Genomic DNA, 21,431 nt, shown 5'->3' on the forward strand with positions numbered 1-21,431 from the left:
CCCACCAGCTGATGAAAGGCACAGCACAAGCAAAATCACCGCACTCAGAGAGCTGGTACAGCAGCCAGATACACAAGAATATGACGCCTGAATTTTTTCAGTGATCACTCATGTGGTACACCACACCAGAAAACATTTCTTAGTACTCAAGACAAGGGACACACTGGCAGTATATGAACTCCAGGGATCAATTCAATAAATGAACGTAGTCACAAACAAATCACATAACAGGTAGTAGTATTAACTCATCAACCACCACCAGCACAATCAATACATTATCCAAATACAACAGGATGAACCAGTTAACACTGTGGGGAGGGGAAAAAAATACTCAAGATAATAGTGGCTTGTAATTCACAAGAAGAACATTTAGAATCTCAAACGGCAAACACAATCATCTTCCTAGTCTACAACAGCTTTACACATGTTTTTTCCTTCTCTTCCCTTTATGTTACAAAGGCCATCCAGCACTAGGCGGGGTGAGGATGTTTCTCAGCTCCTGAAGCCAAAGTTGGACCACCTCCTCCCAGCGTCTTTCTTAACCCGCTGTGAGTTGGTCACGAAAAGATTCTCCAGCGATTTCTGCTTCCTGTTCCGGGACCGCCCTGCCTCTTTTAGAAGCTCCGCGAGCCTCAACTTCTCATCCTCGACATCAGGGTTTGCTGTGCCGAGCTTCTCTTCCCTCACCTTCAGTACGTGTTCTAGTATTTCGATGGCATCCTCAACCCTGAAGGCAGAGGGAAATTCAATTACTTTTGTATGAAACAAAAATATGGAAATGCACGGAAGGAAAAACACTGGATCTCCAACAAGAACAAATTGATCGTGTTTTTTTTAAACGAGGTTCAAAAATCTATCACAGGGGAAAACAATGTATGCAAATTCCTAAATTTACAGGTGCAGCCTCACAGGTATATAGCAATGAGTACATTAAAAATCAGCGTGGATGTAAGTTTGGAAATCAACTAGCGTTGAAGCAAATCACAGTAAATTAAATGAATGTCAATGAATAGTTTACATCAGGTCGCGACTTTATATATCATTGGAAAGTTGTAATTATGCATTGGCATGCAGCAACATGTGGCCAACTAAATGATGGAACACTAAACTAAATGATGCCTTCATTTATTCGCTGGTTGCAATCTCTTTGTTAATGCAATCAAAATTAAGCAACCTTGCATAGGATGATAATCTAACTGATCACCATGCCCATCCATCCAAATAATACACACAAAATAACCCATATTCAACATTTCATGGATTACCTTCAGATAGCAAAACAAACTCATGGGTAATGTTTCTACAGCTGTAAATAATGAGGGCTAGACATCACCATAATTATACTGGTGGTTATCAAGGGATTGCTACCAAGATATGATTTGATCCTAATTCTATATAGATCAGCTGTTGGTTGAAAAAAAAAAGTTTGGTATGAACACATACCTGCCCATAGCATCGTAGATTGCAGCCAAATTACTGTAAACACCGAGAGTATCTGGATGAGAGGCACCACACTCCTGTTCTAGAACTGCCCTTGCCTCTTCAAACAACTGTGCAGCCTCATCAATCTTGAATAGCTGCACACAAGCTAGCCCCATCTGATTCAACAGAACTCCAAAAAATGCTGACTTCCTCTCCCCGCTAGCTCTCAATTTGGCAACTGCGCTGTCAAATGAGTTCCTTGAATCGGCATACCTCCCTACCATGTAATACAGCACACCCATTTGTGCCTCAATACCAGCAACAGTGCTCCACTGTCCTGGTGAATCCTCAAGCAACTTTAGTGCCCTTTGCAGAAGCTTCAGTGCCTCATCAAGGTCTCCAAGAGCCTCATAGATGGCAGCAATCTCCATTAGGCCTCCAGCAACCTCGTCAGGGGCAGCACCAGGCGCAGGCTTTGCGTAGACGCGGAGTGCATTCTCACAGTAGGATTTGGACTCACGTAGTCTCCCTGTTCGGTGGTAAAGGTCTGCAAGGCGGACAAAGACAGATGCAACCGAAGGGTGGTCATCGCCACGGGCAGACTTAAGAACGGTCAATGCCTTCTGGTAGGAGAAGACAGCCTCATCGAAGCGAGCAAGGGCAAGGTAAGTGGTGCCTATCGCGACATCGATCGTCGCAACCTCGATATCACGACCATTGGCGACCATGGTCATCGAGGCAAGCACAAGGTGCTCCAAGGCACCATCATAATCACCCTTGGCATCAAGGATGAGCGCCATCAGGCGGCGGTCGGAGGCCTCCTCGAGCGAGGCGGGAGCGCTGTGCTCCCGGTGGATCTCGAGTGCTTTGCGGCACAGCTTCTCTGCTTCATCGAACTGCAGGGCTTGCACATGTGCTTCCGCCAAATACCTGCCCATAGTCCAAAAGAAATGTGTTTGCTCATGTGTTCTTACAAAAATATAGCATCTCTTTTTTTTGCATAATAATGCTCTTGACTAAATGAAATTTCTTGCGGGATCAGCGGTAGTTATAAACTAGTAGGGAAAGGGAAAAGATCTCGGTTTTGAAGAGGTAGATTAGAGTTGAAAAGAAAAATGGCGTTTTTAACTTTAGGAGAGAAGAAGAGATCTAGATCGAGAAACGGGCGAAGAAGGGTTTTTGACCTGCACGTCTCGGCGACGCGGGGATCGCGCTCACCCAGCGCGGCCATCTGGATCTCGAGGCCCTTGCCGTAGCAGGCGATAGACTCGTCCATGCGGCCGAGCATGGCGTGCGTGTCGCCGAGCTGCATCCAGCCGGAGAAGGCGGCGAGGGCCCACTCCTCCGCCTTCTGCTGGTCCTCCACAGGCTGCTCCTCCGAGCTCTCACCCTCAGGCGGCGGCGGTGTCGTGACGACGGCGACGGCGCGCTCGAGTACGGGGATGGCGTCGGCGTGCCTTCCGAGGCCGCAGTGGATAGCGGCGGCGACGTGGAGGCTCATGGCGAGCTCGAGCTCGGCCCCCTCGCCGCGGCGCTCGAGCGCGCGGGCGGCCCTCTCGGCGAACTCGAGCGCGCGCGCGGCGCCCCCGCCCTCGCCGGAGACCATGGCGTCGCGCGCCTGCTTGAGCAGGAACGGCCCCAGATCCGGGTTGTCGAGCGCCGCCTCGTCCGTCTCCGGCTGCGCCGCCACCTTCCTGGGCTTCGCCCGCGACGAGGTGGACGGCGACGGCGACGGCGGCGCCCTGCTCCTGGGCAACGGCGACGACAGCCGCCTCGGCGGCGGGGCCGCCACCGGGGGCGAGTTGTCGGTCGCCGCGAGTCCCGGCATGGCTGGCTGGGTGGGTCGCTAGGTGGTGCGAGGTGGGGAGTCACGCACCCAGAGAGAGAGAGACAGTGCAGCTCGCCTCTGCTCCTCTCTGCCCTCGCCCTCGCCCTCGCCCTCGCTTGCTTGGAATGGAAGAGAAGACGAGTCGAGGTGGAGGAGAAAGAGAAGAGCTGCTCGCGGCGCGGGGGTTTGGCTGGCGTCATAATGAGGAGAGCGGCTCGAGTAATTAGGCAGCGGTTACTACTAATTAATCACCTTAATTAATTAATTAAGGTCAGGTGGATTAATATCGAGGTAGCCAATTAAGGCTAATTTGACTCTATGTCTCTTTCTCTCTTGTTGTACTTCTTCTCGCCATGTGTGCCTCCCAAGGCTCGTCGTGTAGTGTACATACATATACACAGGTTTCATGTACTACTGTGCTAAGCAGCTACAGTAGTAAACTGGAATGGACTTGATTAGGGTTGATTGTGTTGACTTGTCTGGGAATGACAGGTGGGCCATCCGTAGTTAGCTTGTGATTAATATGACAAAATGATTGGGGCTTCATATCTGTATTGATGTGTCTGGTGATGCGGCATAATCGATTAATTGGTGTGAGGGAGAGCAGCCCCGCAATCCTCTCCCCGACCCCAATAGACACACTTAATTAACCTTGACAGTGAAGCTTAGCTTGAATGCACGAAATTATTATGTTAATATGTACAAAAGAAAAAATATATATATTGACAGTTAGATCATCCTTGGTCTAGATTAATCCGTCAAAAAGCAAAAATTATGACAGTGAGGCCACCGTGGATTTAGATTACAGATCGATCTCGTTCTAAACAAATTACAACTGCAACTGTACCGATAAAGTTAGGAGTTGTATATAAAATATAGGTCTTATAAAAATACTACATTGACATACTTTCGACCATTTATCTTGTTTAAAAATATTATACAACTGTTTTAAAAAAATATAAGTTATACTTAAAATAGATATAATAGATATAGTAATAAATCCTATCATAACAAAATAATAGTAATAATGTATTTTTTAAATAAGATGGGGATATATTTGATTCCTTAATGACTCAAACTCTGGAAGTTAGCTTGGTCGCCATTGACAGTTTGACGCACTATACGACACTCCACCGCTCATACAGTCATACATACGTATGAATGTATGATGTATAAGCTTTATAATTAACACACAGTGTACGAGAATCATTGTGATTAAGTAGGAATTTAATCACTGTATTAAAGTAGCATGATGAAGAAGGATTGAGGAGAAGGAAATGCATCATCATACGTACATACGCATGGCGTGCCTGGCTGCAAGTTGCAACCACCATGAGAAGAGACGCACAACAAAATGATGATGCAGTGGATCAAGGGAGGATCACAGAGCTGTAATGCATCCCTGGCATGAAAGGCTATCTTCTTGCACACCCTGTCATGGACTAATTAGCTCGATGATCATCGAACAGTATGTCGTTATCATTATTTTCGGATCCATCCAAATTATCATGACAGATCTTAACAAACGCTGGGTTCATACATGGATGTTCTTTGCAGATACTGCAACTTGCTGACGGTATAATACTACTACTAATGTAAGCCTCTCGTCCATATCTTTTATCTTTTGCTTATGCTTCTAAGATAAAATTTAATTTTTCAAACATTAAATTTAGAGATGATGATAAGATTTTTTTATCATAATTTATTTTCTCAGCTTTAACTTTTAAATTGCTATAAACACGTTGTTTATTCATAAATTATTTTTTATTTACAAATATGTATTTTTTATCCTTCAAAAAGCATAAAGATGATCTCGTATACTGTTGATGATGGTGCTATCACTTGAGTGTAGACAAAGAAAGGGGAATTATTGCTCGTGCATGCCTCGCTAGCTCCGACATTTTCATTCTCATTTTGGAGTTTCATCGTTTCGCAGTTACAGCTGCTTATAAGTTAAAATTTGATTTTTTTAACTTGATTTTGTGGTTTTTCATCGTGGTTTCTTTTACATATTTCGATTTTGAGTCGTTACGAACACATATACAAAAGTTTTATCTATAAATTATTTTTCGTTTAAAAAACATGTGTTCGCTTATTCCTCGAAAAAGCGAAACGATGTGAGTCTTGATCACCCTATATATCCAGCTTATACATTCCCATATATACTGTATTACAGTAGTACTATTATTATATCCAGCGACATCACAAGCCGATCGATCCGTTTTATCTCGTCAGGTGGATTACAGGCTGATTAATTAAAGTATGATCAGTATTAATTCAGTAGCAGTAACCTTTTCTTCTCTTCCCATAGTTTCAGTAGCCCCTGCGTCGTGTTGCTAGTCAAAGAGTGACGGCATGGGATTCTTCTATCTGTGTTTGCCGCTGCCCGTGCTGATTAATTACTCCTGCGTCGGTGTAGGGCTATTTACAATACAGCCGGTTTATCCAGTGGTCTTCGACGTCACATGGCTGGTACATATTCTGAGGTAGGGGCATGGTCAATGAATAATTTTATCTTTTGTCTTTCGTTTATATTTATAAAATTTAAATTTTAGGTTATAGGCATGACCCAAAGCAAAAGATACGGGAAAAGTTACAATCTTTTGTCAGATTTTTTGAATTTATTTATTAAATAATATACAAATTTAATTTTACCTTTTCAAAAATCACAGAACTAATATCATGCCGCTCTCTAAGAGGACGGAAAGCCTACATGGTATACGGCAGGGCGGACGGCAGGAACAGACGATAACAACGGCGCTGCGATTTTGGGTTTAGCCCCTTTCTGCCTTCTGTAAGGATGAAAAGGGGGTTTTTTGCAAAATAGTCACCCTGCCTCCCTCACCTCTTGGCTAGGCTGCGTTTTTTGTATTTTCCCCTTACCGCCCTTATAGAGGACGGTAAGGGACTAAATGCAAAAGAAACCGGACGGCCATTTGTCACGTCACATTTTCGTTCTCCTAGAGGGCGGCAGGAGGTTAGTTCGTGATTTTTTGAAATATAAATTAAATTTGTAAATTATTTAATAAATAAAATCAAAAATTCAAAATATTCCCGGATTGTCTAGACCGCAAAATCTGAACATGTTAGTTGGGTGTTGGGCCTCGTGGAGCAGTGAATGGACCCAGATTTAGCCCAACTATAAACAAGGCAAAGCGGATATCCTCCCTTCCTTCCTTCCTTTCCCGGGAGGAACAGCCTCTCTCTCTCTCTTTCTCTCCGGACGTCGCCGTCCTCTCCTCCTCGCCGCTCGCCGGCGGCCGGCCTCCTCCAAACCAAGCCAAATGCCATCTCCATCTCTCCTCCTCCTCCACCACCACCGCCTCTCCCCACGCCTCGCTCCCTCTCGCTCTCGCTCCCCATCCCCCAAAACCCTACCGCTGCCCCCCGCTCCTTGCCTCCTCCCTCCCCGCCGCCTCCGCGCCCGCCCCACGCCTTGCGCCACCACCAGCTCCCGTGGCGCCGGGGCACCCACGCCGGGCCATGACGCCTCCCGGACCATAATCCCCATAGCGCGGTGCTACGAGGCTGCCCTCGCGCGTCTCGAGCTCTCCGGAGCCGCGCGGCGGGAGCAGGCTGTCGCGGCGGCCGCGGCGGCCGATGGCGGCGCGGCTGCGGAGGCTCACCTCGCCGCTGGTGCGGACGCCATGGTCATGGAGGCCTTCCTCCCTGGACCCGACGGTGCCCGACGCAGCGCCATGTCCACACGACTGGTGACCGCTTCCGCTTCCCGCCTTTACTTTCCTTTGCTCCCCTATCCCTCATGAGACCAGTGCATTTTCCCCCTTAGTAATTGTTTGCTGTCGCCGCTTAATCTGATACTCGATGTTACATACTAAATTACACTCTCAGCATGCATCGGAGCAGAATTAGTGTAACCCACATTGCTGCCTGTACATGTGTCTATTCACTCTTTTTAGCTCTGAAGCATTGTGTTAAATTAGTGTTGGTTCATGCGGATTTCGTTTCTTCATACATACCACATGAAACATACGTACACATTCCAGTCAACATATAGTAGTGGGTATGCTTTTTATGAGCCAGTAAAGGGTGAAACAACTGTGCATGCTAAAGTTCACCATATATAATCTCTTGGAACTATTGGTTGGTACTAGGAATTCAAGGGAATGGTGACTGTCTCAGTGCAAGTGGTTAAGTATTTTGTGATGCAACATAGGGGTTTGTCGTTGTAGCTTAACCGTGACTCAGTTTACGTGCCTTTTATCGTGCACTGCCAGTTTTGTACATACCAAACATGGTAAGATGCTTGAATTTTGATTGGATGTCTGTATTTTTTGGATCATGAGGAAGTTCTGGCATTTCCTTGTAGATTCTGCAAGCAAATGAAGTTACAGAGAAGGCCAGTAAGATAAAGAAGGACTTTGGCGCTGAATTTTTCTCTGAAAATGAACCTGATTCAGAGAGTATTTTGGCAATGGCCTTTAAGCAAGTTGTAATAGATCGTCTCACAAACTTTCAGCTTGAAGTCTTCTCCCCAGGTTCAGAGATAGATCTCCAAGATTTGAGCAAACCTCGAAAGGTGTTCCTTTGTGTAGTTTCGGGCTTGAAATTAAATATTATTTTATTTATTTGTTTGTTTGCTGCTAATTTGTGTGATGTGCATGCACAGCAGGTGTCAGCGGATTTTAGTATCAGATCATCAGATGAAAAACTTCTATCTGCTCTTGCGGAAGCCATTTTCTCCTGTGTTATTGAGGATGCCAGAAAGGATTACCTAGGGAGCACTGGAAATTTGTTTCATAAGTGGAAGTTGAACTGCTCATTGGATTCCTCAGTTTGCATACACAGAATTTCTGAGGCAGAAGTAGCCAATAGCGCTAGGAGATGCTTAGAGAGTTTTGATCTTGCACAATCTTCTCATGTAGCAGGTAAAGCAAAGAATGGATGGTGGCCAGCTCTGAAATTCGATAGGCTGGCAAAGATCGGTGGCCCTGATTTTATGTTTTGGGCCAGTGAGTTTGTGTGCGCATATAAACTACAGATAGATGCCAAAGCATTCAAGAATACAGAGCTTCGAGGTCATCATGAGTTAGCAAATAATAAGTGGGAAGTTCTCTTGGCCCACTCCCAAATGGTACATTATTATTTACCCCTTGTCCTTGATGTATACATACTTCTTGTCATTCTTATTAATTGTAATCTATTATCCATCTCCCGGAACTGTAGGTGGAGCTAGCAAATATTCTGGACATGTATTTTGAAGATCAGTTCACATTACCTGGAAAAATCTTCTATTCCAACTGGAATTCAGAACCATCAGAGATTGAAAAGAACAATGTATGCTGGTATTTTTGTGTTAGACCTTACTCTTTTAAATATTTTATTTATGTTCATCAGACATTTTTTTTGGTGCAGGGTTACTTGAACTACCTTTTTGCTTTGTTTGCTGGTAGCTGTATTGTTCTTTTTGTTGGCATCGTTGCTCAGTTATGCTGGCCTCAGTCTCTTAAAGATAAAAGGCTGGCCATTGGTAGTTCATGTGCCTCATCATCACAGAGCTATTGTTCAGATATCCACTCTCTGGATAGTAGTGAGGTATGTTTTCTAGTCCTTGTAATGCTGTTCACAGGGAGAATCCTGCTGGTGTTTAAGTGTGGAAACACTTCTATGTTTTATACTATTTTCCGGATTTTCTTTTGCTCCAATAGTATTGTAATTTAGAAATAGCTACTCACCTAATCGGAAGTGCCCCATAACTTTTCGATGGTATAATATCGTTATTATCTATGTCTAAATCAAAGAAAAAATAAGGGACTTTAATTTTTAGTTACTCTGGGATGCTTTGATTTTCTCCATTATCTCCTGGAACTTAGCGTGTCGGAGGCACTGCTTTGAAAATAAAGGATCTCTAAGAAATGGTCTGAAACTCTGCATGATCTGTGGAGACAGCGTTTTATTAACTTGCGTCATGATTCATGCTATGTTATTCTCATTAGGAACATCATGTAGCATGCCTTTTTGTGGAACTATTACCCTTTTTCTGGGAAATCTAGTTGCTGTTTAAAATTAAGGTAATATCTGATGACAAATTTATCATAACTACTTTGTTGGTTTTCTAACATATCTGGTGTCTGCAACCTATCTACTCCTGGGCAGTTAAAGGCTTACTGTGTGTCTGTTGTTGAGAAAATGAGAGACTCCTTTGGTTGCCCTGGTGATATAATGGTTGATGCAAATATTGGTGCTTGGGTTGGAGAACTGCCTGACTTCTTGAAGGGTATCAACTGTCACAGCCATGCTGCTTCTGTTGATATTCAGAGTACTGGTTCTATCATCCAGGAAGACCAATCCTCATCAGTGTCAACTCCTATTAAGATGTCTTCTCACCTGGAACAAAATGATGACACTCAAGAAACTCTGCAGAATATTGCTAGTTTTCAGGTATGCTCATTTCCTGCACAAAAATATCTTTGCATATGAACAATTTGGTTTTGGCCAAACAATATATCTACCAACTCAGATGTGTATCTGCCATTAACTTAGCCCACGAAGAGGGGTGATTACCATAAAACAGATTGATGGCGATGGTTTGAGAACTGAACTTAGGGGAGAGGACACCACATGGCGCTAGGGGTGGTAATGGGCCAAACTTTTTTGCCTATAAAATTTAAGGGTTGGATTCAAAATGGGTTGGAGCTAAAATTTTATAGAGTTTTGATCTAAAAATTTTTAATAATTAAATAGGGTCGTGAAAGAACCCAAGGGCCTTGGCTCATTACCACTCCTAAATGGCGCAGGCCAAAGATCTTAGCTAAGGAGGATAGATTGGAACATATGGTCATATGGATGCAATGGGCTTATGCTAACTTATTCCTTGATTCCTCTTAATGTGAATATGCCTCGAGTTATATAGGGACAACATCTAATTAAACCACCTTCCACTAAATATAGTCTTTCTACCCCATCTGTCTCTAATCAAACCTAACTTGCTAGCTAAGTAATATGTTGCGGAGAACAATTGGGGCTGCCACACACACCAGCCCTGATGGGCCACTTAGCAACTTAATGTCCATATGCTCATAACATTAGTCTGTCTGCAAACCTCCCAAAATACTCATGCTAACAGGTTGACCACATACAGATGTTTATGATGCACCATCACCACACTTCTTTAGTAATTTTAAGTTACCATGTCATTTCTTAATTTGGTTCCTGTTTTTATTATTCAATTTCCTTTCATGCTTGGTGTAGCAAAATGCATTTGTTTTTCCATCTTAACTATGCTCAAACAATTGATTTATTTAACCTTTTCAGTTCTTAACATTAGTTTCAAGTTCTCTTATTGTCAGCAGCATATCCATGGAATAAAGTATTAAACTACCTGTTATCTTGATCGATACTGGATGATGTGTAATACCTTGTTTGTTATATATTGATTTGTTCTTTGGCCATGACTCATCACTCACAATTCAAAAGAAAGAGATCACACTTTCTCTCTCTTTTAATCCACTAATTGTTTATTTGTTCGATACGTAGACTGCAATGAAATTTATCGTTGTTTACCTTGAGTGTTATAAGATAGTACAATAGGACTGTAAAATAATACTGTTTTCATTCTTTGGAATAAATTCTATGTACAGCATCTGTTAATTTTTCATCGTAGCTTGGTTGCATGAGTTATATTTTAACTAAATGAAAGAAATTATTGTTTCGTTGTTCGTTTCCTTGAGTTGGATAGTTCAGTCTTACACTATCTTTTTTCATATACACTTGTAGGTGGTCATGTCAGAAAGAGGTAAAATAGTGGGATTTCAGCCAACAAGCCGCCTAGCTGTGAACCATTGGGCAACAAATCCGTTAACAAAGCTCCTGTATGAGGGGCGAAAGATCTCTCCAGGTATCATGATTGAAGTATCAAAACATGAACTTCTGTTCTTAATATATGCATTAAACCTGTATTTTTTGGGGGCCTAATGCTATGATATGGATATCTTCAGCCTTTCTGGAGCCTAGGATTAGAATTTCTCGCCCAGCTAAGGTTATCCCAGTTGAGTTGCTGATGTCGGTGAATCCAGAATCCTTTTTCGCTCTGGCAAGGCCCGTTCAAAATCCATGCTAATGGAGGTACTTAATGCATTTCATTTCTCCTCCAAATGTTCTCCATCTAGCAATCCTTTCTTCTGTGTAACTTCTATAATCACCAGTACTTTATTGAAACAGAGTCCTGTAGTTGCCGACCTAATTAAAGCATGCGATTTTGAGTCATTTGTAGTCACCTGATTTATGTTTGTATTACCCTGTTGCCTTCTGTACAGAATTTTATATGCTTTGCCATTACATGGTGCTGTGCAGATTCATGAACTTTTAAACATACTAGACTCGGCAGTTTTCTTATTGGTTTGCGGACGTGTTTTACAGCAAAGGCTACGCAATTATAAACTTTATAAAACAGTAAACCCAATGCCTTCCTTGTGCATGCGAATCAAATAGAAGCTATCAGTTAGATGAACGCTGCTACTTCTTAATGACCCCAATCCAGATGACATGATTGAGTTCTTTTGTGGAATAGCAGCACGATGCCAAATTGTACTACGGTTTCATGTTGATATGCTGTCTGTTCTGCTCGTGTTGGAGTTTATCATCGGTTTCCTGAATTTCTGTCTCTGAATTCTCAGGTAATCAACCTCAAACTTTCTGGTTTAATTCTTTTTATCAGTAGCAGGAATAGTATCACTTACCAGTGGCATCAGAATGTTCATAGTGTGTGTGTTTTTGGAAGAAATTGCGATAAGCCCATTTTTCTAGTTTCTGAAGAAGGCTGGAAACTCTTTCATTCGCACAACTGCCCAAGAAATCACCTGCTAGACAACTTCGTAAACTAACGTACACCCTGTAAATTTAAAATTATAAAACAAAGTGAAAGTAGAATAGATGGTTGCTTCTGTTGACGTCATAGCTCCTGGCCTATGATGTAACACTCTCTCCCACGGACAGCATATATTTATATGAAAAAAAAATCAATCTCTTGTACTGATTGTTCGATATGCTCATATGCACCACAGCGAATCAGGATGCTAAATTGACATCGGGCTGTAAATCTGAATACACAATCGTGAGCTAGACATAAATTTCTCCAATTGAGTTCATTATCGCTTCGTCTGTGATAATTTGGTTCATCCTCTCCGTGTGGTGGGCAGCATCCCAGTACATGTACTTGCTGGGATGTGTGCATGTTTTTCGGCCTCTGCATGTTTGCCCAACTTCAATAACTCCTGTTCCACAGCAACCTCTTGATGTTTCTGTCAGACCTGTAGTTCAAGAGAAAATATTGTTAAGGTGGTAATACCAATAAGTGCACATTTGACCAGGAAACTCTGAAATATAGCACAACATACCATAGTTATTGGGGTTTATCGTTGCCTTGCCAATGATTGTATAAGTATCAATAAATGTAGCCCTGATATCTGGTTGATTCTTTAGAAGACGCACCACTTCAACTAGTTTGTCATTAAATGAGGTTGCCTGCAAGTTCATGTTTTCATGGCATCTGGTTGTACCTGTGCCTAGCAAGGTTCTAACAATAGGTAAACACCCAATTGGGGGCACTCCAACAAAGACAAATCTCCTTCCTCCAAGTGTTGCCATCACCTGAGTAACATGATGGTGATTAGCTCTTAAGCCAAAGTTGATATAACTCCTTGTTTGACAAATGCTTACCTGGGTGTAGTTAGCAACGCGTGTTATCAGTTGGTTTTCGTACAGTGGGCCACTCTCTACTGCTGACTGGTTTGAGGCAAGGTAGTGAAAAAGCAGATCTGTTGTGCCAGCACTTACGACGAATGTAGCCCTCCTGACAAGTTGTTCTGCTCTTCTTCGCCCAACTAATCTCTGCAGGTTCCTTTTGTAAAGCCAAAGATCCTCTATTTGGTTGGGAAATGACAGTGCATTCTATCATGAAAAGTGAAAAAAAAAGCTAGCAAGTCAGTAGTACTTAGTGATCATCAATAGTCATAATAACTTGGAATAATAACTAATTCTGTTTAACTAGTCATGTGTCATTATAATTCTACAAAGTTGGAGATATGCTATCGGTATCTCAATGACATATTGGTCCGCAGGAGTCAATGATATGTGGACCAGAATGACATGTCTCCAATTTTATAAAATTATAATGATATCCTTGCAATTTTCCATAACTTAGGTTGGTCACGCATTCATGCCTGCTTGGTTATCCCATTTTAACTAGTAAATTGTTTGACAGCTTCAAATTCCACATCTGGCAGATTGATCTAAACCTTCCCCTACTGTATTCTGACAGTGAAATATTTGCACTTTGCAGGTTATGTTTCTGACTTACCGATCTCCTGGCAGTGGTCTCGTCATACCCAGAACCTGCTGATGCAAAACTCACACCCCTCCTCAGCTGTCCTGACCTCAACCTTGCGTCACGGAATCCTGGAATACTCCTCGCTATGCCTAGTTTTTCCGCTGCTTACCACAAAGCTAAGCCTCAAATATCTTCCTCAACAACGGTGAACACTACCACTACTAACACAAATCTGCTCGGTCTGAAATATTCGCGTAAATGGAGAACCAGTTCTACGCTGCAATTTTTTGAAGGCCGATTGAGTGAGCAGGAGCAGGTTCAAGTGTCTGTACCGAGTATGTCAGTGATGAGCCGGCCGTTGCTGAACCGGCCGGTGGGTCTGCCGCCGAGGAAGTTGACGCCGTACGGCAAGAAGTTGGCCTTCACCGCCGTCTGCAGCCGGTTGTTGTTGCCGGGATCCACCGTCGAGTCACCGAACACCAGCATGGTGGTACAGCCGGTGGCCGTGTAGTTGATCACCCTCGTTGCCGGCGGCGGCGGCGTTGAAGACCAAGCCGGCTCCTGGGGCGGCACCACCGTCCGTGGCGGCGCCGGCTCCCTCCTTGGTGGCAATGGAGCCTGCCACGGCTGCTGCTGCTGCTGCTGTGACGGCGTTGGTGGTGCTAGCTCCGGCGTTTCAGGTTCCGGCGACGGCGGGGAATCCGGGAGCGGCGACTCCGGTGAGTCGTATTCCCCCGGTGGCGGCGATGTCACCGGGAGCCCAACCATGGGCGGATCTTCGTACTGTTCATCCGGTGGCGGTGGCGGCGAAAGCTGTGCCGCCGCCATTGTTACCAGGGATAACTGGCATGCGACGACGAGCAACGCCGCCAGGGCCACCCCTAGCCTCCTCATGGACTGCCTTTGCTTTGCACGGTTGCTTCCCAAGCTCCGAAGACAAGAGACTGCGTGCATGGCGATGGATGCATGCGCGAATAAATACTCAGCTGAGTAGACTGCAGTGGCCTGTGATATGTGTGATCGGCAAGGTCGCTTGGTGGCTGGTGCCATGTAGGTAAAGAGCTAATAATTTGATCTCAGTTTGAGGTTTCTTTGTGTGACATGACTGGCTCTAGAAGACAAATGCAAGCATGCTAATACGTGTGATTTCAGATCAGTGAAAATGCAAAATCAACCGCTTGTCAGTGGCAGTGAAAATCAGTGAGAGATTAACTGGCAGGCTGCAAGCGTTGAATAATACTCCCCTGCTGTAGATTAAACAATAATGGAGATTCTTGTACAAAAGAAAGGGATCGGAAAAGTCTAGGAGGAACATACACAATTGCAAAGCAGAGCAGGTGGCTGGTTCGGTGGTTTGTGATGCAGCTTCGATCCTCTAGAACATTTTCAAGGTTTTGTATTAACTCACTTCTTCTACAGTCAACAACAGATATCAAAATACGTACTTCCTTCAGTAAAAATATTACTAGCCTCATCTTTCTTTTTACTTTTGGATATGCTTATATGCCAAAATTTAATTTTTCTACCTTAAGTTTGGACTTGATTTTGTTTCTTTTCATTGTAGTTTATCTTTTAACCTTTGCTTTTAGATCGCTAAGATATATATAAAGTTTTTAGGAAATTATTTTTCGTTTATAAATATATCGTTTGGTCTTTTTAAAGAAAATGTTAAAAGATGACCCTCAACATATATAAGATCAAAACAAATGTCAAACGTCACACTTTTTACCGGTAGAGTAACCTAAGGTAAAAGTCTGTGTTAGTACTTGGCCCGTGTTTATCCACCCCCCACCCTAGGGCAATATGGGCGGCGACCAGAACTCCCTAGCCGCTACCGCCTCTCCGTCTCCTCTCCCTGCCTTGTTGTCGCCTGAGCGGCTGTCGACAAAGTCAGCTGGCTGCCATGATGACGGTGGCGGGGCTCTCCCCATTCAGGTTGCTCTGGATGGGGGAACTGGGCAGCCTAGACAGGGGATGCAGCAATGACGGGGGCCCGCGGCGGCGGAGGGCGACGACGTGAGTGTGCCTGTGACGCCAGGGTGTGCAACAGCGCCGGCTCAATGATGCATTTGGGGGCCTCCTAACCCTCCAATAGATCTAGCCCATCGGATTTGTATGCGACGCATACGGGGAAAGGTAGAGGCAGCGTCAGTGGTGGTGATGGCGTGTTGGCATGCCAGGGCAATGTGGTGGCCAAGGTCTTCCCTCGTCGAATGGCCTATCTGCAGTTGCAGGCACAATGTGTGCAGATCTAACGCTTGGGCTGCGGTGGCGACGGTGTGCCAAGGTGTTATGGTGGCGTGTCTCCACGGATGGAGGCGGCTGCAGGGTTGATGAAGGTGACTTGTCGTCACGCAGCCGGTGCGATGGCCTACGTCTTGGGCCTAGGTACTCTTTCCCCTGCTGTTTTGGGGAAGCAACGTGAAGGCTGGTGGGTGGTGATGTTGAAGGCTTGATCGTGGAAGAATGTCTTACGTTTTGGCGATGACCCTCGGGTGTGTGTCGTTGTGTGGGGCTAAGCGGTTTGCGTCGGCGAAAGCTATGATAGGCCCTTAGCCAACTGAACGGCGGTGACGCCCATCGTCCTGATATTTTTCCATCCCTTTCCACCTTTCTCTAGGTGAAAACCTCACTCCGTCTTTCGACGAGCAGTGGTGGCGTTCACGTTGTGTCCTTCGTGAGAGCACCGCTTTGGAGAAACCTGCCTGTGTAACGTTGGCCGCTGGAAATTCCTTCATTGTCTCTCAAGCCTAGGAGGTGAGGCGCTTGTTGTTCTTAGCTTTGCCCTGCTCCTGGTGGGCACCAACTTCCTTTGATGTTTCTGCTCGGTGGAGTCGGAGCCGCTTCACTATTGGGGTGTGCAGCGAAGCCAGGCAACGATAACGTCCTACAGTCACTTGCTAGGGGTGTTGGTCCTTTCTAGGTATATGTTTGGTGCTTGTTAGCTTGGGCTGAAGTCCTTCATGGGAAATCGGTGTTGGTTTTGTTTGTTTTGGAGACACCTTTGGTAAAGGGGATGCACACACCATAAAGTCGGAGCTATGGTGTCGCAAAGTGACAGGCTTGGCAACAATGACATGGGGGTTCGGCGTTTTCAGATCCTTGGTACCTTATTTACGACAATCTTAGTATCGATGCCTTGCGTTGTGCCCCGCCTTTGTTTATCTCAGTTGGTTGTGTGTGAGTTGTTCCGACCACAAGTTTTTTTTCTTATAACCCTCCTAGGTTTTGTCTTTTTTTAATTGAAATATACATCTTGACAGGGCTTAAAAAAAGTAACCTAAGGTAAACAATACTGAAATTAATAATAACAGTCATTCCATTCTAAAAATATAGTAACAGTTTCCTTTTTTTTTTTGGCAACGCATCCACCATCATCTGCTCCAAAGTAAAGAACAAACAGGTAAATGCCACACCCTATTATTTATTACTTGCAAGGAATAATATGCAAGGGGATTTCATTTATTATAATATAAGAGGATATGAGTGTCAAAATTTTGACATCAATTAAACAAAAAAAAAAGGCAAAAGAGGCTCATCTAGGCAAAATTGGTATGCTTACAAAAGAGAACCCTACATTTGTTCTAGCAAGAAAATCTAAAGAAAAAAACTCTAAATTTCTCCAAGCAAAAGAAAAATCTAAAGAAAAAAAAAATCTAAAGTTCTCCATGTTGGGATACAGTCCTAAAAAAGTAGTTGAATTCTTTGTACCTCTAACCCTGTATATATGCACTCTAAATAAGGAGGACGGTCTAAAATAAATAAATAAGGAAAGAATAGGATTAATCTGGTTCATGGTTTGGTTGCTTATTGTCATTAGAGTTGCTGCCCTGCTCCAATGAGGCTTTCACAAACCTGCCTCTCACACGCCTTCGAGTATCTGCTGTGGCCTTTCGGGAGGCGTACATTATCTGCTTGACGAACCTGCAAAAAATGTGTATCAGCAACTTGTAATCGCAATCTTGTTTCTAAATACTGAACAAAATGTTTTTCCTAGACAACTATATTATATTTCAGGTGCACATTTGTGAATTTTAACTGTTTCTTCAGTACCCAATGCACCATATTTAGATGTAACAGCAAATTGCTGAATTCTTGAACTTTTCTTTGGAGTAATTACTGCCATGTAGGTACTAAGTTGCAACTAGCAAGATAAACTGAGGTATATTACTGCTCTCTGGAATTGATGATGCATTCACGTACCTCCTGTTGTTCCTTTTTTGCTTGTATCTCTGCACAGCTCGCTGTCTCTGCTCTGGGTCAGGGCAAGGTTTCTTCGGCAACTCAACACAATGGGCTTGTTGATCTTGGCAGCTGTTCCCGCCAGGCAGCAAGCTCGTGCTGGAGCTCTGGAAATTTGCACAGGTAAAATCTGAACTTGCATCGTTGCTTGTGTTTGTGTCTATCATCGGCAATTGATCATAGGTCGTTTCGTTCATGGTCAGTGGTTGCAGAGTGTCGTTCATGGTCAGTGGCTGCAGAAGACTGACATCTGGTTGCGGTATGAGCTCTACGAGGTTTGAAGGCAATGGGGTTGCTCCTATATCGTTGTTGAGGTTTGTGTCCATCATTGGCAACTGAACATATGGTGTGTCACTCATGTTCAGAGGTTGCAGAAGATCAGCAGAATCTGGTTGCATAGAGGATGCCATTTGCTGATCAGTGCCCAGCAAACAGGATTCGAAATTGAGATAAGAAGGTTCCAAATCGAAATAAGAAGGTTCCTGCGATCAATTGAAGAACAGGCAGTGAAAAAAATGGCATCAATCTGTATGACAATTTGATGAATTCAAAGAAGGGCGAAATAAGCAGAACCATCGTTTACTTGCAATGCGCCTGGTTCCATTAGTGCGACTGAATCGAACGAGTTGGTCCAGGCTTGAAAGTAATCTGGCTGATTCGCGTTGTCAATCAGTAAAGCTTCTTCTCCTGCTGTTGTGGTTCCTGTCATCGTCTCTTTACCCATGCCAGTATTCGAATCTTGGAACATCTCGAACGAAGACGAGACATTTATATATCAGTACTTAATGGAACTATCTTAACAAGGGATCCTAATAAGAGTGAAATGAAATGGTGGTAATGAGACATCTATATATATATTATTAGTAGATAAAATCATAATAAAAGATATGGCTGTTACGTAGAACGAATTAATAAGAATTATCACAATGGTGGTAATAAGAACTTAAGAAGGGATCCTAATAAGAATTATCTCGAACGAAGATGAGATATATTAGTACTCAACGGAACGATCTTAATAAGAGTGAAATGGTGTTAATGGGTCTGTCTATTGATTAAATATTTGAAAATTTTAATTTCATTGATCATATCTGGTCCCTACTGATGGATGATAATCTATAGACGTGTACGCAAATCAAAAAGCCCATACACACTTCCCTCCTAGCCCCCATGCATACATTACGCCCATGTTTAACGGAAGAAAAAAAATCAAACGTTTGATCCATATAAAAGTGAAAATCATATTACATAAAACAAATAAGAATCATCGCAATGGAATTATTAATGAGTATTGAAGAAGGCAAACCCAAGATATAAGAATAAAATATATAGATGTCTCATAATGGAACGATCTTAATAAGAGTGAAATGGTGTTAATGGGACATCTATATATATTAGTACATAAAATCATAATACGTAGAACGAATAAGAATTATCGCAATGGAATTATTAATGAGTATTGAAGAAGGCAAACCCAAGAGATCGAACGAGTTTACCATGGAGTTTAACACCTCGGGATAGTTGTCGTACGGCAATAGGAGCGCGTCGTCGATCCACGCCTCCTCGGTCACCGGCGGCGGCGGCGGTGACGGCGACGGCAGCGGCGCGTCGAGGATGCGTGCCATCTCGGCCTGGTTGGGAACGCCGGTGTACGTGGCGGCGGTGCGGCGGCACTGGCGCTCGCCGTCGCGCGCGCAGGCCTCGCAGAAGGGGCCGGCGTCGGAGCGCGCGACGGCGGGCGCGGCGTGGCAGCCGTCGCAGAGCGGCGCGCGCTGGTGGTCGTGCGCGTGCCGGTGCGCGGCGAGGTCGCAGGTCAGGCAGAGGCGGGCGTCGTGCTGCCGGCAGTGCAGCAGCGCGCGCTCCGCGCGGCACGAGTCGCAGGCGGCGGCGGCGTCCGGCATTATTTATACCTATATATCTATTAATTTTCGCTGCGGTGGTACGTACGGTGTTCCGGCCGGCCCGGCCGTGCGGCGGCGACGTGAGAATCGGCCGGGCCGGCGGCGGGAGAGGGTTAGCGCGCGGCGGCGGGCTTGCTGATCGATCAACTTCGCCGCGCGCGGCCGGCCGGATCGACGAACGACCACCTTATGTGGCTATATGGTGGGATCGCAGTTACACCGATCGACGTAACGACTGCACACGTCTCCGGCGTTGTTAAATATAGAAAAATAAAACGGTAATTACGGCAACAGAAATAGTATCCGATCAACAGATCACATACGCACACCCACAGATCGACCGACTCAAAATGTATGAACGTGACAAGTAAACCCGGTCGCATCGCACGCGTACCCACCGATTAAGTAAAGAAAATGCGCTCCAACAAAAATAACCGCAACAAGTTCATTTTTTTTAAAAAAACAAAAACTATCATGGTGGCCATCGTTAGAAAGTTTTCATGCAAAACCTTTTAGACGGGTCTAAATTCATCATTTGATAAGTGTATGTAATTTCTATATATGTCCTTATGAGTTTAGACAATACAAGAAAAGTCTTCCATCATGAAAAGACATATATATTTTTTCATATTTTATTGTATTATTACAATATAATAAAATTGCATTTCTGGCTGGTCTCTTCTTTTAATAATTTTATTCTTTGCTCTAAATGTCAGACGCTTTTAATTATATTTCTACAAAAAACCAGTTTCTTAAATTAACTCATGCATTTCTACGCCGTTTCTGATATTTCAAATTATATTTCTACTAAAACTAATTTTTGAATTAATTTATGAATTTCTAAATAGTTTGAGTGAACGTGGCCTTTTTTTATCCATGGTCACCTTGAGATTTTCTATAATGACCATTGTTGCCTTGTTGGTGAAGGGTAGGCTACTTTCCCTCCTAACCGGCTGAAATAGCCAGCATATTTGCAGGAAGGTTTATCGGTAAGAACATTTGTAGAAATGATCACAGGAAGTTATCGAGTTATCATTTGATTGGTATAAAGCTTTCGAGTCATCCCCAGCCGATATAAAAAACTTAGGTAAAATGCCTCTGTAGTATTGTTTTTACGTAGGTCTAATTATAGATGATCAAATGGACCATCCAACATGACATGAACCTGCACGGAGTAGATATGACACCATAGCTACTCCGTGCCATTACATGCCTACCCACGAGTTGCATAGACGGCCTAGACATGGCCCATTAGCACTCAGGCCATACTGTGCCGACCCGAAGGCATGATTAGTCCATCGAGCCTGGGCCAGCCCAGGCATGTCTAGGAGTGTAACCCCTCGGTCAGCTCAACTTTACACAAAGAATACCAACTAACTCACAGATTAAACTAAGTCACAAGTTCAATCACAACAATTTCATTCACAATTTTCACAGCAAGTTCACGAGTAAACAACTTCCATTGCAAATTTCACCACAAAGATTTTCTAACTTCAGAAATCATAACTTCATAAAGATGAAAGTAGAATAAAATATTTCATTGAATAAAGTATTTATGTAGTATGATGGTTGTCTCATTAAAAACTTTTCTAGGCAAAAACTTAAACCTCGTGAGAAAACCCTAGAAAGAAAAGGAGTACATCCCACAACTTTCAAATGTTCATAATGAAGTCTTATAAGTCCAATTACAATCATCCAGTTGTTACCTCATCATCAAGATAAAAATTTTCAAATGACATTTGAAGCTCCATAT

The 21,431-nt window shown here is 43.7% G+C and overlaps 4 protein-coding genes across 7 annotated transcripts; 1 reads left to right on the forward strand and 3 right to left on the reverse strand.

The window, feature by feature from the left end:
- Positions 1 to 218: 218 nt before the first annotated feature.
- Positions 219 to 3,408, reverse strand: LOC102700686 (protein KINESIN LIGHT CHAIN-RELATED 1). Its single transcript, XM_006648153.3, has 3 exons — positions 2,607 to 3,408; positions 1,444 to 2,352; positions 219 to 727 (listed from the first exon to the last, which is right to left on the reverse strand). The coding sequence occupies exons 1-3, from the start codon at positions 3,248 to 3,250 to the stop codon at positions 493 to 495; spliced, it is 1,788 nt and encodes a 595-aa protein (XP_006648216.2). The 5' UTR covers positions 3,251 to 3,408; the 3' UTR covers positions 219 to 492.
- A 3,041-nt stretch (positions 3,409 to 6,449) lies between these two features.
- LOC102700965 lies at positions 6,450 to 13,634 on the forward strand. 4 transcript variants are annotated; one of them, XM_040520537.1, is made up of 10 exons: positions 6,450 to 6,963; positions 7,581 to 7,790; positions 7,881 to 8,345; positions 8,438 to 8,548; positions 8,627 to 8,806; positions 9,368 to 9,652; positions 10,988 to 11,108; positions 11,209 to 11,335; positions 11,781 to 11,886; positions 13,551 to 13,634. In XM_040520537.1, the coding sequence occupies exons 1-8, from the start codon at positions 6,535 to 6,537 to the stop codon at positions 11,328 to 11,330; spliced, it is 1,923 nt and encodes a 640-aa protein (XP_040376471.1). In that variant the 5' UTR covers positions 6,450 to 6,534; the 3' UTR covers positions 11,331 to 11,335; positions 11,781 to 11,886; positions 13,551 to 13,634. The 4 variants fall into 4 exon arrangements, with proteins under 4 accessions (XP_040376471.1, XP_040376470.1, XP_015688422.2 ...); XM_040520536.1 differs by having other exon boundaries at positions 11,784 to 11,886; XM_015832936.2 differs by having other exon boundaries at positions 7,884 to 8,345; positions 11,784 to 11,886.
- Positions 12,111 to 14,503, reverse strand: LOC102703001 (GDSL esterase/lipase At5g45950-like). Its single transcript, XM_006646708.3, has 5 exons — positions 13,871 to 14,503; positions 13,569 to 13,699; positions 12,929 to 13,159; positions 12,607 to 12,859; positions 12,111 to 12,519 (listed from the first exon to the last, which is right to left on the reverse strand). The coding sequence occupies exons 1-5, from the start codon at positions 14,490 to 14,492 to the stop codon at positions 12,329 to 12,331; spliced, it is 1,428 nt and encodes a 475-aa protein (XP_006646771.3). The 5' UTR covers positions 14,493 to 14,503; the 3' UTR covers positions 12,111 to 12,328.
- Positions 14,504 to 16,994: 2,491 nt separating this feature from the next.
- LOC102701240 (putative zinc finger protein CONSTANS-LIKE 11) lies at positions 16,995 to 19,678 on the reverse strand. Its single transcript, XM_006648155.3, has 4 exons — positions 19,274 to 19,678; positions 18,364 to 18,528; positions 17,742 to 18,262; positions 16,995 to 17,462 (listed from the first exon to the last, which is right to left on the reverse strand). The coding sequence occupies exons 1-4, from the start codon at positions 19,676 to 19,678 to the stop codon at positions 17,321 to 17,323; spliced, it is 1,233 nt and encodes a 410-aa protein (XP_006648218.3). The 3' UTR covers positions 16,995 to 17,320.
- Between the last annotated feature and the right edge of the window lie 1,753 nt (positions 19,679 to 21,431).

The sequence above is a fragment of the Oryza brachyantha genome, chromosome 2 (genome assembly GCF_000231095.2).
Source record: "Oryza brachyantha chromosome 2, ObraRS2, whole genome shotgun sequence".
Classification (NCBI taxonomy): domain Eukaryota; kingdom Viridiplantae; phylum Streptophyta; class Magnoliopsida; order Poales; family Poaceae; genus Oryza; species Oryza brachyantha.